The following is a 15,655-nucleotide window of genomic DNA, read 5'->3' as shown; positions in this document are numbered from 1 at the left end:
AGCATGGCTGAATATCCCTGTTTTCCCTTTACCAAACAGGCAGGCGGGAACATTTTCACACCTATGCAACAGCGCAGACTTTTCTTGCCAGGTGATTCCTGTTGGTCTCTCACAACAGGCAAAAAAAAAAAAAAAAGGGTTTCTTGTTATGTTTAGCACCTGAGGACGATGTTGGCGCACACGTGCGAAGAAGCCCTCCACCACATTCTTACAGGTTGACACCAGTTTCTCAGACACAAAACACGCCGATGCGAAATATTACAGCACATATTCACAGAGTGGGTTTAACAAGCGAGGAGTGTCTAATTGACAATCTCACCATGAACTCAGTCCTTCTGTTGCCTTGAGGGCTACAGGCTAGTGTTAAGACGCTCGTCTCCATTAAGAATTACAATTATCTCCATTACTCTTGCTCGCCAATTTGAGGCAACAGATGTCCAGGTGTGACCAACCCTTGCCCCCTTGAGAAAACAACATAACCCTTCCTTTTTCAAGCGAAATGATTAGTTACCAAGAAAATTTAATTATAAAAAAAGAATACTGAACATATGGTGAGGCAAAACATTGGAAACACAAGTTTCCGCCTTAACTACAAATTAAAAAAAAAAAAAAAAAAAATCAAACCTTTGACACAGCGGTTGAAGATTCATTCTGCAGAGACTCAGCATGTGTTTTTTGTTAAGGAAGAGATACTGTAACAAAGTAGTGTGCCAAAAAAAAAAACTGTAAATCATCCAGAAGATTGAAATGTAGACACTGTTGTCATAAAAACATGACATATATAAGTAGGAATTACAAAAAAAAACAAACAAAAAAAGTCAGTTCATTGCATATTTACAGTGCAAAAGTAAAGTAGGTACATTGACAGATTTAAATACAAATATATAATTTTATGTCTTTACAAATACTATTTACAATGTAATTTAATTGTATATGGAATCTTTACAGAGAGACAGCAAAACAGTCTTTTTTCCACAGCTCGTTCCTTGTCTTCTCGCCTATTGGATCCTCGCTCTGTTGGGAGTTTATGGCGGCTTTAAGAGAAGAGCCAAAGAGAGCGGGGAGAGCTTCTCAGCACATGACATCCATAGCCATGATTGTTGTTTGTTCAGACCGTCAGGTTCAGTCTGTGTTTATCCAACTTATCCTGTCAAAGCCTAACCCTCATTTTGGCATGCAAGTGTGACTATGAAGCCGAGGCAAATGCCACTGCTGTAAAAACCTGTAGCTATTCACTGTCCTACTCACCTATCACATAAGGAGCAGGTAATAAAACACAGCAAAAGTAGTGCCAGGACATTTGGATGTCCCTTTCAACTACACAGTGGTCTCTCCCTGCTTGCCATAAGTGAGCCTTGTGTAGAACTTATGCCAGGAGTGTAGAGTCTTTCCAGACCAGATCCAGAAACCAGAAGTAATGCCCACTATCAGTGTCATCAGGTATTTAATCATGTAGACGGTGAAGTCCGGGGTCATGTGGGGTCCAGCCTGCACGGGGCAGGGAATGGCCAGGCTCCTGCAGTTGTGACTGACCCAGCTCCGCTCCCAGTGTGGCCGAAAGGCCTGCTCGTAGAAGAAGCAGGCGATAACGATAGTGGCGGGGACGGTGTAGAGCACGCTGAACACTCCTATCCGCACCATCAGCCTCTCCAGCTTCTCCGTCTTGGTGCCGTCGTGTTTCATGATGGTGCGGATTCTGAACAGCGACACAAAGCCGGCCAGCAGGAAGGAGGTGCCGATGAAGAGATAAATGAAGAGAGGGGCCAAGACGAAGCCCCGTAGCGGATCCAGGTTGCTGAGACTCACGAAGCAGACACCGCTGAGCACATCGCCTTCGATCTGCCCGATGGCCAGGATGCTGATGGTCTTGACGGCCGGCACTGCCCAGGCTGCCAGGTGAAAGTACTGTGAGTTGGCCTCGATGGCTTCGTGACCCCACTTCATACCTGCTGCCAGGAACCAGGTGAGGGACAGGATGACCCACCAGATGGAGCTGGCCATGCTGAAGAAATAGAGCATCATGAAGAGGATGGTGCAGCCTTCCTTTTTGGTGCCTTGGACAATGGTCTTATAGCCATCGGGGTTGAAGCTGTCATTGCACACCACCCTGTCCCCGAGGAAGTAGCCAGCTATGTATGCTATAGATACCATGGTGTAGCAGCCAGACAGGAAAATGATAGGTCGCTCGGGGTATCTGAAGCGTTGCATGTCAACCAAATATGTGGTTACTGTGAATAACGTAGACGCACAACAAAGCACAGACCAGACCAGGATCCATATGCGAGAGAAGTGAATCTCTCTATTGCTAAAAAACATATTCCCGCCGCTCCTTGACGACTCACATGGAGCCGCACAGTCCTTCTCATTTAAAAAAGTGTAATTCAAATACGGGGGCACTTGGAGAACTGATGGACACCGGAACGGCTTCTCGCGCGAGGAGACTATAGGGGGGTCCTGGGTCCCCGGGACAGCCATGATGGGAGGGATGGTGGGGTCAGAGTTGTTTTGGCCCACGCAGATTTGTCCATTTCCCAGAACTGGGAAGTTCTCACATCGCAATCGGTCCGGCCACTGAAAACCAAACTTGTTCATGAGAGCCTCGCAGCCCTGCTTGGCCCTCTCGCAGATTGACCTGCAGGGCGGAATGGCTTTCTCCAGGACTGTGCACACAGGCGCATACATGGAGCACAGAAAAAACTTCAGCTCCGGAGAGCACTGTACCTTCACAAGGGGGTAAAACTGGTGCACCTCGAGCCCTGCGTCCTCCTGGTTGTAATGTCCCACTAAGTTAGGCATGATGGTTTGGTTATAGGCTATGTCCGTACATAGAGGTATCGAAATCGGCTGGCAAAATCCATGCTCCGGCACCACTATTCCGTGGTCCCCTTGATACTGTGCTGATATTAGCAGAGGCAGCAGGAGCGCAACGGACCACGTCGTGCAAAAATGCATCTTTCCAAGTTTGAAACAGACCTGTTAACTTGAAGCCAATTTATTCAGAGCGTATCATCAGTCCCCCAACCAGTTCCTCAGCGACGATCAAAAATGAAATGCTCTGATGTTGATGAACTGAACGCTGCCTTCTTTGTGATGCCTGGCTAACTTTTTTCTTTTCCTCAACTCCGACTCCCTCACTATGGTCAAGGCAGCTGCAAGAAGAAACAGAATGTCACTTCCGGTACAAAAACTTCAACAATAAAATCAAGTAAAAATGTCGTGAATAAACTTAAGTTTTAGACCAAGACACTTGCATAACACATGTAACATAATAAATGACCAATAAATCTGAGTCGGAGTATGACCAGTAGTGGGATTTTGAGGGGCACCTGCATCAAAAAAAATATGTTAACTGGAAGGTTTAATTTATCAAAGCCAATATTAATATTAATTTTAATTAATTAATTAACAAAATAATCACAACTTCATTGCCTTGTCCTACGTCCTCGCACATCACAGCTATAACAACAATACTAGTCTTATGACAGCAACTAGCAAACTACTACTACTGTTGATGATGACAACAACAACAACAACAATAATAATAATAAGAAGAAGAAGAAGAAGAAGAAGAAGGAGAAGAAGAAGAAGGAGAAGAAGAAGAAGAATGCATGTATATGTCATGCCATTATCAATATAGTATCCAAAACTGTCCTTTTATTTTGAAGGTACCGTTGCTTTTGTACTGGTCGCGTTTGTCTAATATTGTCAAACTTTACTCCACAGCTGGATTCGCGTGGCCCAACCGGACTTTCAAGTTTCCCTCAAACTAGTTTGTCTGGGAGAGAAGGAGGAGGTAGCCAGCCAGTGCATATTAAAGTCAGTGCCATGTTCTAAATTATCTAGATCTATATCCCAATCACTAAATCGATTCAATTAGTCTGTAAAACTGAACAGACCTAATTTATTAATAATAATAATAATAATAATAATAATAATAATAATAATAATAATAATAATAATAATAACAACAACTACTACTACTACTACACTAATAATAATAATAATAATAATAATAATAATAATATGGGCGTATTAATTTCTATGAGGTCAAATTTGGGGGGGATGTGGCACCAGGCGTTGCTATGCGCCTGGATCTCCTGCTTGATGTTAATTGGACCAAAAATAGAATCCCCCCCCGGCTCAGCCAATGTGTCTTCAGGTCGCGAGGGCAACATTAAACTTTTGAAGGGTGGAGTAGAGGGGGGGCACGAGCGCACTAAAACACAATGTGAAGAAATCAGTTGAAGAAAAAATTCCCATTTTAACTCGGCAGGTAGGTTATCCCAGTGATAAACTGGTAGTTTTTACTCAAATAAGTTGTTTTTAAAAGGAAAAGTTCGCCAAATTGAAGGGGGAGGCTGAGTGTTAAACCGCGCGACAGCTAACGTTAGAGTCTAAATTAGCAAAGAGCATCAGAGCTTGCTAGCTTAACCCATTTGTTTTAACGGCTAGTCATGTAAATTACCGAGTTGATTCGTTTTCTCAAAAGTAGCAGTTAGCCTGTACCTGATATTGTATAGATTATATCACATTTATTTTTGAAACCTTTGTCATTATTACTGTGTAAGTGTGTGGGAAATATTCACAGTGAATATCGTGTACTTTTGTCAGATTAGTTATGGACACCAGGGATTTCAGGGTAACGCTTAACGGACATCAGGGCACGTTCGCACAATCACCTTTTCTCACATATCAGCGTCAGGCAAGTATTCATTTTCGCCATTATATTTTTATGCTACATTGTATATTTAAAAGCAGAGATCAGATGTACCGTCACTGATCCTCCAGCGTAAATGAAAATTGAAACGGAAGCACAGCATTGAGAAAGACATTATCAACCTGTTTGGGGAATGATTGGTATTGGTGGAAAAAAAACAAAAAAACGTAATCAAAGTTACCCATATTCATTAAGGTGTGCTGTGTGACTTAAGACAATATGTCAAGTTTTTGTTTGCCATATTTCATTGCAGGAGCAGTTGAAGCTATATTATTGTTGTAATAATGAAAAGTCAAATGTATGGCAACTTATTTGAAAGATCAGCCAAAAAATTATGTTTTGACAATTCAGTTCATATCTGTTAATCCTGAAAATATTCAAGAGACAGTAATTATAAAAAGTAGCAAACTAATCAATACATTTATTAACCAATTGTTTCAGCTTTGTTTCATTTGTGTTTTGTTTTGACATTAGCAGTTGAGCTACAGATGGATTAATCGTTGCTTGTCGGTTTTTCAGGAAGGGGATAACGTGCGTGGTGGGGATAGTGGTAGCATGGCGTCGACTTTTGTTTCCCTCCCCAGTGCCTCGCTGCAGGAACTAAATACTGCAGCCTATGTGCCCTGGTCTCACAACACTCAAGAGGATCCTTATGAACTTATCTGTTGCACCCAGAGCAGTATTAAAAGCAGGTATTCCTATTAACTTTGGTCAGATATGTTACTGTTCTTTGAACTATCCACCCAAAGTGTTTTTAGAAGTGCAGTCACACTGCTGTCCTGTCCTACCAAAATATTGGGTGCAAGTCAAGTCATATTAAACGAATGTTTTCAAAGAAAAAATTAAGATGGCAGTGTTTTCTTTCCATTTAGGAAATGGATGGAAAATGCGGATTATGAAAGGGAGACTGATCTGCAAGGTCTAGTGTCAAATATTTTGGAGGAAGCAGACTCTCAGGACAGCTACTACAGTGAGGGGTATGTCTGGTGTATATTATTATATGTATTGTATGATTTATGTCCGACTCGTGAGTTCATCAACTGAAAACACACTATATTAACTGTATATGCTAGATTAGTTAATGAACACTGAAATTAAATGACATCCCGATTACTCTTTTAGGAGCTTACCTACATGCAGTCCGATCTGGTCTCCGAAGACATTGAGAGAAGAACTGCTACAGTATGTTCAATCAGAGCCTAAAACACAGCACAGCACTTCTTATCTTCTAAACTGCGTGTCTCATGGGAATTTCAATAAAGCACAGCAACAGTCAGTGGGCAAAGATGTTGAGGAATTCAGTCAAGTGCCCAGCAGCGTTAATACCAGTCAACAGTGGCTTTTTAATTTGCCTAATGGAGACAGTCACGCCGTCCGTCCCCAGAAACTGCCACCTGGCCTACCATTGCCCAATGCAGGAAACACCTACCCTTCCCAGATACAGCAAAGCAAGTATGTCAGCATGTCCGCTTGTAACGACCTAAAGAACAGTAACCCTATGAGTAATTTCCCTGACCTCAGCAACATCTTCGAACCTGAAAGTGTAATGGACAGCCCCTGCTTTGATTCCTTCAGTGATGACCAGCATACCCAGAGCTGCGTAAAGTCCGTTTGTAATGAGCAGTATGTGCCAGAAGACATTAATCCATTGGTCAATAGTTTTCAATCATTCATGGCCAGTGAGCATGATGGCATACGTTGTGGAGACTTTCCAATCATGCACAAGAAGACAGGGGGTATGCACCGTGAAGACAGCATGACTGAACCATGGAAATTTGCCAGTTTTCCAGTGTCAACACAAACTAATACTTTAATGCAGACCCCAAAACAGCCAGTGGGAGAATTTGAGACTATGCAGAGGGACAGAAATGAAGGAGTGAGCAAGCAGGCGTTTAAACCTGATGGTTTTTCAGATTTCAACCCTCAAAGTGCAGAGTATTTGCATCTATCACATCCATTCTCTGCACCTTTAAACCTCACAAACCAACACCAGAACAAGATGAGAATGCACAGAGAGAGCATTAATGCGAGAATGAACCAGTATTCAAAGAGTCACATCCAGCAGAGCCAAACACAGAACAAGATCAAGCCACAGGTCCAGAAAGAAAAGAGGAGGATGCCAATGTCCGGATTTCCAGGAGAAGCCTTCACTAGAAGGCCCCAAACTAATACTCATATGAGAGAAGGAGACACATATCATCAACCACAAAGCCAGTACACAGATTTCCAGGCGAACATGCAGTCTCAGAGATTTGATGGACAAAACAGTGTGGCCAGTGCAGGGCAAGCACAGCAGTACATGCCTTTCGTGTATTCGGTAAATGACTCCATCAAGCCGACCAGCTCTAACTTCAGCTTTGGATCTGCTCTGCCCTATGGAAGTGGAGTGTCTGGTATGGATGTGGGTGATAAAATGTCAGCCAATGACTTTGCAGCTTTTAAAGCCTACATCAGTGACATTAGGTCCTGCAGAGGAGAAAGCACATATCATGGTATGGCCTCAGTCATGACAGCATCATCGTGGATGAACCAAGGAGGACATGTGATCCAGTCTTACGTCTGCCTGGACGCATGTTTTGAGCAGTGGAGGTGTTTGGAAAAGGACAGAAAAAGGGTACGTTATTAATATTAGATTTTGTATTTAGGAGTTATAATTTAATGTATCATAGATAACAGAACATAACTGGTTAGATAGGGATTTATTTATTTTCCACACAAACATTGCACTTGTTCTCATAAAAAATATGAAACTTTTCAGCTTTTGAGCATATGTGCAATGTACTGATTACCGTTCAGTGAAAGTTCATTCTGATGTTGATGAGTTCTCATCTGTTTTCAATTTTAGGTGCAGGTAATCCTTACAAAGACATTTCTCGGGAAAAGAACTGGAGCAGTGACCAACACTAACCTGCCCAAAACATCACCAAATCCCTCAAGGGTCGAATACCTCATTGTTAATCAGATGCGAGAGCAAGCGAAGGTGAGACCCCTGAATCAACCGTTTCCATACTGCCACCTACAGACCAGTCTTGTCACAGCAGCATTGTTGCACGCTGATGGTGGTATTTGAAGGTATATTTATTTCACAAAAATGGACCATCAATGCCACCAATTGGCTTGCACATTTATAAACTTATGTGTGTTTGTGTGTGTGTTTGGTTGTAACTTTAGTTCAACCAAACTTTAGTTACACCTTCATATTTGTTGCAGTAAATCTTACATCACATTGAACATATTATGCTCAGTATCATATTTGTGTTGCGGTAGCAAGTTAATTAGTTACAAAAATATATATGCATAAAATAAATACTGCTACTTGCTGTTGCTATTTGTTTTACTCAAATGCATAGAACACACTTCAGTAAAGTCCATTTGTAGTAGTGAAGTGGGAATATTGTTGATTATACTTGTGTTGCAGGTGGCAACCCTTCTGGATAGAATGGAGAGTCTGTGTGACATTCCCCTGCACAGCAACATCCGCACTGTACTGCACAGGCACCACATGGCCATTTGCATCACTCAGGCAAGATACAAGGAGGACGTTGCAAATATGACCAAACACCAGCGGCAGAGACCTCATTTCCCAGAGGGCAATGGTAATCCTATCGTAAGACATAATGTACGTTTTTTTTTTGATAAAACTCCTGCTCCTAACTTGCTTGTTTTCCAGACACTTTTTTGATGATCATCGCACTCAAGGACCTAGCTGCTACCACCAGGAAGCTCCGCACAGCTCTGTGGTGTGCCCTCGAAATGACGCTGCTGAAACCTGTCAAGACGCAGGACCACCATGTTAGCAAGGACACCACGTGCACAGAGAGGTGTGTCTCTCCATTTGAGGGATATTACTTTAAGTTGTGATTTGTGAGGCAGCAGGAGTGAGTTAAAGATGTTGATTAAGTTGACACCACTAGACAGTATCCTAATTCTCTAAGGCCTAAAAAGTGTCCCATAACCAACAGGGTGATTAAAAAAAACAAAAAAACAAACATATTTAGAGTTTTTCTTACCAGAAAGTCATTTGGCATTTTAGCTGCAACACAATCACTGCAAGCTTGACAATAACTGCTTCTTTTGGGGCAGGAAAGAGCTTCTTTTGTTGTGTATGAATGGCATGAAATATAATTTACCCCACTCCTGACTTGATTTCATTTAATTAGTGTCAGTTTCAAATCAACACAAGTCTCGCTCCATCACTGTTGTATTTAAAGGCACTATTTATGTGGAAGATTTCATTGAACTCTTCATTGTTTTACTTATTTATTGGAATGTAAAGGACCCTCAGTTCTGGGTTTTCCCAAGCAATAATCGAATCACAAGAGCAGTAGTTTAAAATGAACATGCTAAATATTAAAATGCTTCCTGAAATGTTCCAGTTTATTTCTGCAGATGGAATTTTTATGTAACACTTTGTAATCAGAAGGTTTTTATCTGTAATTTGGTGAACTACAAACGATATTAAAAGTTCTCAGAGATTAATATTTAAAATTAAAATGTCTTAATCACACTTGCCATTAGAACAGAATTAATGATTATTTGTGTCAGTGAACACAACAGCTAAGTTAAAAAAAAAAATAATAATTCCCTGTATGCAGTGTAGTATTTGATCACCTGTTCTATATAAAAAGTTTGCAATGAACTTTCGGAAATGTCCCGTTTAGTTTCTGAAACTTCAATTCAGCTGTAATCACAAGTCTGTTTTATTTATCTGCTATTTGGTCACTTTTTCGTTTTGCAATTACCTTTTTGTGAACACTACTTCTCTTTTCTGTCGTTTTTCCACTTCCTTCCGTTTGTCCATCTTCACAAGACCTTTTGTCTGTTCAGCATGTTGGTGCTAAAAGTTCATTGTATAAGTTTTCAATACATTAATCTTACAACTATTAAATATTATCACTGAAATCACAGTTTATTAGCGAGTGTGTATTCATTATAATGGTGATTTCTATGACTATGCCGTGGCCTGTTCTATTCCTTGTTATTTTAAAGTTCTTGTGTTGTTATCTTGTGAACTGTTCTGTGAATGGAAAAATCTAAAATAAAGCAATCCACATTGCAGAAAATCTTTTATTATTTCTGAAAGATTCCGATGCATTTTTATTAACATTCAAAGGATGGTAAACGATATGTTTGAGGTACAGGTCAGCATCTGCTCTTTTCTGCCTTTACTGTCAGAACGTGTAGACAGTAACACTGAAAGCAGCACTTGCCTCAGTGGTTGTGCAGAAATGAAAGGCCTTGCAGATGCCGACGCGGTCTAGTTACGCAAACTGAGTTACATGACAAGCATTCCCCTTCTTCCGTAATTAATCCGATTTGTGTTTCAGGTTAATTTCAGAGTCAAAATTTGGCTAAATCATGTATCGCACATGCTAGAGAAACAATATATCGAGAGAAGTGTGCATTTTCTTTTCACAATACTACCTACAGAAGCTAGTATTCCAGCTGTTGCCAAATAAAGGTCATCAGCTTTAGTCCTTGACAACCTATTTCTGTGCCTGATTAAATCTGTAAAATCAACATATAGATTTTGGTTCTGCACAGCATCCAGTTCATTGTTCTTTACACGCGAGATACTGAAAGTAATCGTAATTGTTCAGATACTGAAGTTCCCAATAAGGTTTAGCAAAAAAAAAAAAGAAGCAAAGATTTTTTTCCCCCCACCGCTTTTGTCTCGTAACAAAACCTTCTCACATACAAAGTGTCCTTTCCTTTGGTTTTATCTTTTGCGTTCACCTTTCTGTGTACGCTTCTTCTCCTTCTCTTTCCTGTCTTGCTTGGCCAGTTTGTCCTTCTCCCGCTGCATCTTGTCCATCTCCTTCTTCTTCTGAGCGTCTTCACGGGCCTGGTCCCGCTTTTGCTTTTGTCTGTTCATCACCTCCTCCACGTTGGTGTTCTTGAACAGGGCTGACGCTCCAAGTAAAGGACAGCTGCATAAAATCAATGAATGCACACGACCATGCAAGTGTAAATTACAAGCGAGTATGTCATTGAACAGTAAGCCTATTTGAACATCTTCAAAAAGGATACATTTATCATTTCCGGTAAAGGTGTTCACACTTGCTGGCTCCTCTTCTTCTGCTTCAGTGCTTCAGTCAAGGAAATAACATGAGAGCAGTGGACGAGACAACACAACAATCGCATCTCTCTTACCATGTTCGTGCTCATGGGCCACATCTCTGCACGGTCAACGCACTCGTGGTAAACAAAGTTGAAACATGTAGCTCATTAGAAAAAAGTGTGACTGCGTGTTCACTGATGATTCAGCCTGCGAAATCAAGGATATTCCTCTTCATCGGTTATGGTGGCGTACTGGGCAAGAAGGGCCTCTTTCCTTTTCTTCGACTCTTCGGACACCTCCTTCTGTTTCACCACAATCTGAGCTTGTTTTTCAATCAAACTGGCAATGGCCTGCACCTCAGCTACAAACGAGACAGACAGAACGACAACAACAAATGAATCTATGCCTTGTAATGACTGCAAACATTCTTATAAAAACTACCCCCCCTCAAAATATTCTGCATACAAATGACTCAAAACAAACACGTATTTTCACACACTAGTCCTAACGGTAGACTAAGAGGACCCGATCAAACGAGAGTTTGCCTTCAGAACACATGTTTGTCAAACCGCATAATGGCAACAACCACGGTGGGCACAGCGGAGCGGCAGAGACAAAGAAACTGATCTCAAAAATAAACAGTTTTGCCCTTTTGCAGTTGGCTAAACATCATGTGGACGAGCCCGAATACTACTGGGACGACGTTCTGTGGACAGATGAGGCCAAAGCAGAATTACTTGGTTTAAATGAGCGGCTCATGTTTCCTCGTGTTGTCATGCAGCAAGACAACAGTCCCAAGAACATGAGTCATTCTACAAAATAACGGAGAAAAAGGAAGAACCACAAAATTCCACATGTGTTAGAATGGCCAGGTCAAAGTCCTGACCTTAATCCAATGGAGATGTGAATCAAGGAAGGAACTGAAAGCGGTTCTTTGCTGAGAAATGGGTTTAAATTCCTCCCTGTCGCTGTAGACTTTCCATTTTTATGCAGAAATGCAGAACATTTGGAGGGGTGCGACTATATTTAAGCGACACAGTATATCTTGTTTTGTGTATTTAGCATTGTTGAAAGGTTTAAAGGTACTGTTCATCCAGGGCACAGCTGATTTCCTTTATGATTAACAACAATCCTGTCACTGTTTTATTTTTCTGACTTGTGCTGCTGTAACATTTGAATTTCCCCAATGGGGATCAATAAAGTATTATTTCATCTTATCTTAAGTAACTTGTTCCCCAAGAAACCTCAGCTATTCCCCCCCTGTAAAGCGTCTTGAAGAAAAAACATCTTAAATATAAATGACATTAGGAATGTGGATGAGTCCAAGTTACAGAAATACTTGGAGTACCATCATCAGCATTTCTTTTGGCGGTGGATCGACTGCAACACTCTGTCCACTGCTTGATGATCTCTTTACAGACATCCTCCATGGTGTCCTCCTCCTGCACACAAATCACAAATAATCCAAGTCAGTCAAGTGGAAACAGCTCAGTTCTGTACATACACGTATTATGATCAAGTAACTTTTCTGGGTACCAGAGAGTGAACACGTGGTTATGTACAATATAATAACTCTAAGTATGCATACACCACTACGGAGAACGAGTGTGATCATCGTGAACCGCTTCTAATATGAACCTCTACAAAACAGCACCGTGGAAGTCTACTCGTTCAAAGCCGTAAATGTAATACAACCTGCAGGCATTAGAGTACTGCCTCATGTTTGCTTGGGGCACATCAAAGCCGATCACGAATACAATGTCATACAAGTTTAAAACATTTTTGCAAGGGATTTGGCGTCGAATGAGCGAGAAGTTCTTCTCACAGCTCGTGGAGTCTAAACCTTGGTTGAAGAAACAGGGCCTAACATCTATATTTAGCTCCACAAACAACATGTAACAAACGTGCTGTAACTTGGTACCACTCGGCAGTCGAGACAGACAGCAACAAATGAACCCACACAGCCTCGCTGGCTGAACGGGTCATGCCTCTATGGATATTCACCAGAAATGCGGATAATATTCCTTGAAGCGCATCTTGTTTCTCTTCATCACTCTCCTCTTCTTGTAGAATCCCTAAAATGTACGTCCCATACACCTCGCGGTCAACTTCAAACGAGTCTAACCGATCATTTAGCCAGCTTTCAAACTCCCCGGCGTCTACCGTGGGCGCAGCCATCTTGGCCCTTTGGGGTCCTTCTTTACCGCTCGGGTGTCCTTTCTTTGCCTGTGAAAAAAAAAGAAACGGGAAAGTTTCGCATTTCAGCATTTTGTTTTCATTAAAACGACGAACTAACAGTCCAGGCCAAGGTACATGTTCCCGTGTTACAATAATTTAATACACAAATTAAACTGCTTATTGATTGAGATTATGTAATAGTGTAGCAGTCAAACGCCAACAGGAAAATTGCTACCGTTTTTAGAAAGTGTCACTCTCAGTTGCTCTCTAATTTATGTTTTGAGACAAAGCTTAACTAGTTATACATGTCTATTTGGCATCCAAAAGCTACCATTGCTTTCACTGATCAATGTAGCTAACCACTTAATGTATAAATTTATAATATAACAAATTGTAGTGGATTTTGAACTACTGAAGCATATCAAATTATATCTTGAAGTATTTGTGCATCTACCTGTTATCACGACAGATTGTACATTTTGTCTGTGTTATTAACTCTGTTGGTGCAGACTGCACAGCACATGGTCAGCCTCTGCCCCCGTATGCTGCACAAACTTTCTGACCATCTTCTGAAATTACCTGGTGTGAAAAAGTGTAGGCCCCCTTCCTGATTTCTTCTTTTTTTCCATGTCTGTCACACTTAAAAGTTTCAAATAATCAAAGAAACTGAAATATTAGTCAAATATAACACAAAATGCAGTTTTAAATGAAGGTTTTTATTATTAAGGGAACACAAAATCCAAACCTACTATGGCCCTGTGTGAAGAAGTGATTGACCCTTAAACCTAATAACCACCCTGAGCAGCAACAACAACAACCAAGCGTTTGCGATAACTTGCGATGAGTTTTTTACAGCACTGTGGAGGAATTTTGTCCCACTCATCTTTGCAGAATTGTTGTAATTCAGTCACATTGGAGAGTTTCCAGCGTGAACCTCCCTTTTAAGGTCATGCCACAGCATCTGAATAGGATTCAGGTAATGGCCTTAGACTGGGCAACTCCAAAGTCTTCATTTAGCTTCTCTTCATCCATTCAGAGGTGGATATGTCTGAAGGTTTTCAGTCATCCAGGTCATGGTAATAATTATTCAACGCCTTGTGGATTCAGTGGTGGACTTGCTGGTGTTGTTTTGGATCCCAGACCGTCACACCACCGCCACCAGATTTTACTGTTGTTGTTGTTCTTTTTCCAAAATGCTGTGTTAAATCTGCGCCAGATGTAAAGAGGCACGCACCTTCCAAAACGTCTGTATTGTCAGTCCGCAGATTATTTTCCCAAAAGTTTTGGGGATCATCAAGATGTTTTGCGTTTCACTTTGTCAGGCAGGTGATTGAGAACAGCTGTGGCAGTAATCAGGCCTGGATGTGGCGAGACAAATTGAACTCATGTGTGATAAACAATCACTTTTTCACACAGGGCCATGTAAACAGGGATTTTAAATGTAGAAACACTCATTTAAAAACTGCATTTTGTGTTTACACGTGTTATCTTTGTTGTATATTTAATGTTGTTTTTGTGACCTGAAACATTTAGTTATAACAAAAATGCAAAAAAAAAAAAGAGAAAGAAATCAGGAAGGGTGCAAACACAGGTATACACCACTATATATACCTACATCTTCCTATTGCCGCTCTTCCAAGTTAGCCACTTTAGTGGGGGAAAAAAATAAATTACATGAGATGCATATATGAACTAAATTACAGCTTGCAGACTACTAACACAGGTCTTGTCAACCATCCTTTTAAATGAACATACTGTGACAACGTTGTGCTGCTGCTAGTCTGGCTTGTTAAAGTAATTGTAGCAGCCAAAATTTCAATCAGCGCTAAATGCCCAGCATTGGCACTCTGATAAGTGCCCTGGGATAATGCCACAAATACCAAAGTTTTTGATTGAAAATTTACTGTTGATTGTCGCACGGTTTGCAAGGAGTACTTACGCACTCGCCCGTAGGCTTCGAGCACCAGGCGTGCCATTACTAGTCTAATTGAAATGCTGATTTCATAACAAGCTATTGTTTTTGAACTCAGTGGGCAGCTGGTGGCCAAACACCTCTTGGCAGACCACAGTTGTGATCGCTACATACCAAAAAAAAAACACTGAAAAGCTGCCACCTGAATGAGAGAAAGTCGTCTTGGAAGGTTAAGTTGTGTGACTGTTGTTGCAGTGCCTCAGTTGCAGTTGAGACTTGAGTGAAAGTAATGGTGACATAACTATTTTATATTATTTCAATACATGTTTCATGATCAGTTGGATTTACTGACGTTTGAATTTCCAGATGAACTACCGATGTTTAAAATAGTGTGACATTCTGTTTTTGGCCACTAGGTGGAAGTAGAAGACAGATTTGTTTCCTCCTATCTTCTGATAGAGATGTATGATATGCACAGTTGGCTTTAGTTGCATGACAGTTGTTTTCAGAATGTGATTTATTTCAGATATCTCTATTAATTTGCATCTGAGCCAGTTTGTTAAAGCATAGTTGCAGGCAGGGCTGCGGTGCGAGAAAATGCCCTACCAGATGTTTGTTTGTCCCCTTTCATTTGACGCTGGTATAACACCTCCCAGCTGTAGGAATATATGAAACAATGTTTCCATGTGAATGCTTGATCCCGCTTCTAGAAAGCTTGTCTTGCAAGGGTGGTTATAAGTTACCCCACGTCCCCCAGTTACACCCCCAACACGCGCGCGCACGCTCC

At 41.1% G+C, this 15,655-nt stretch overlaps 3 protein-coding genes across 3 annotated transcripts; 1 reads left to right on the top strand and 2 right to left on the bottom strand.

Moving 5' to 3' along the window:
* Positions 1-503: 503 nt before the first annotated feature.
* Positions 504-3,141, bottom strand: fzd2 (frizzled class receptor 2). The gene has a single exon (XM_047572300.1). It carries the CDS (start codon positions 2,950-2,952, stop codon positions 1,318-1,320), a length of 1,635 nt encoding a protein of 544 aa, XP_047428256.1. The 5' UTR covers positions 2,953-3,141; the 3' UTR covers positions 504-1,317.
* A 1,035-nt stretch (positions 3,142-4,176) lies between these two features.
* Positions 4,177-10,092, top strand: moto (minamoto). Its single transcript, XM_047572299.1, has 8 exons — positions 4,177-4,273; positions 4,612-4,702; positions 5,237-5,409; positions 5,590-5,694; positions 5,840-7,331; positions 7,563-7,697; positions 8,136-8,313; positions 8,388-10,092. The coding sequence occupies exons 2-8, from the start codon at positions 4,619-4,621 to the stop codon at positions 8,576-8,578; spliced, it is 2,358 nt and encodes a 785-aa protein (XP_047428255.1). The 5' UTR covers positions 4,177-4,273; positions 4,612-4,618; the 3' UTR covers positions 8,579-10,092.
* ccdc43 (coiled-coil domain containing 43) lies at positions 9,771-12,990 on the bottom strand. Its single transcript, XM_047572301.1, has 5 exons — positions 12,783-12,990; positions 12,127-12,220; positions 11,004-11,139; positions 10,748-10,803; positions 9,771-10,624 (listed from the first exon to the last, which is right to left on the bottom strand). Exons 1-5 carry the CDS (start codon positions 12,954-12,956, stop codon positions 10,437-10,439), a joined length of 648 nt encoding a protein of 215 aa, XP_047428257.1. The 5' UTR covers positions 12,957-12,990; the 3' UTR covers positions 9,771-10,436.
* Positions 12,991-15,655: the final 2,665 nt, after the last annotated feature.

Source organism: Mugil cephalus, chromosome 20, assembly GCF_022458985.1.
Source record: "Mugil cephalus isolate CIBA_MC_2020 chromosome 20, CIBA_Mcephalus_1.1, whole genome shotgun sequence".
Taxonomy (NCBI): domain Eukaryota; kingdom Metazoa; phylum Chordata; class Actinopteri; order Mugiliformes; family Mugilidae; genus Mugil; species Mugil cephalus.
This window is presented reverse-complemented; position numbering and strand designations above follow the sequence as displayed.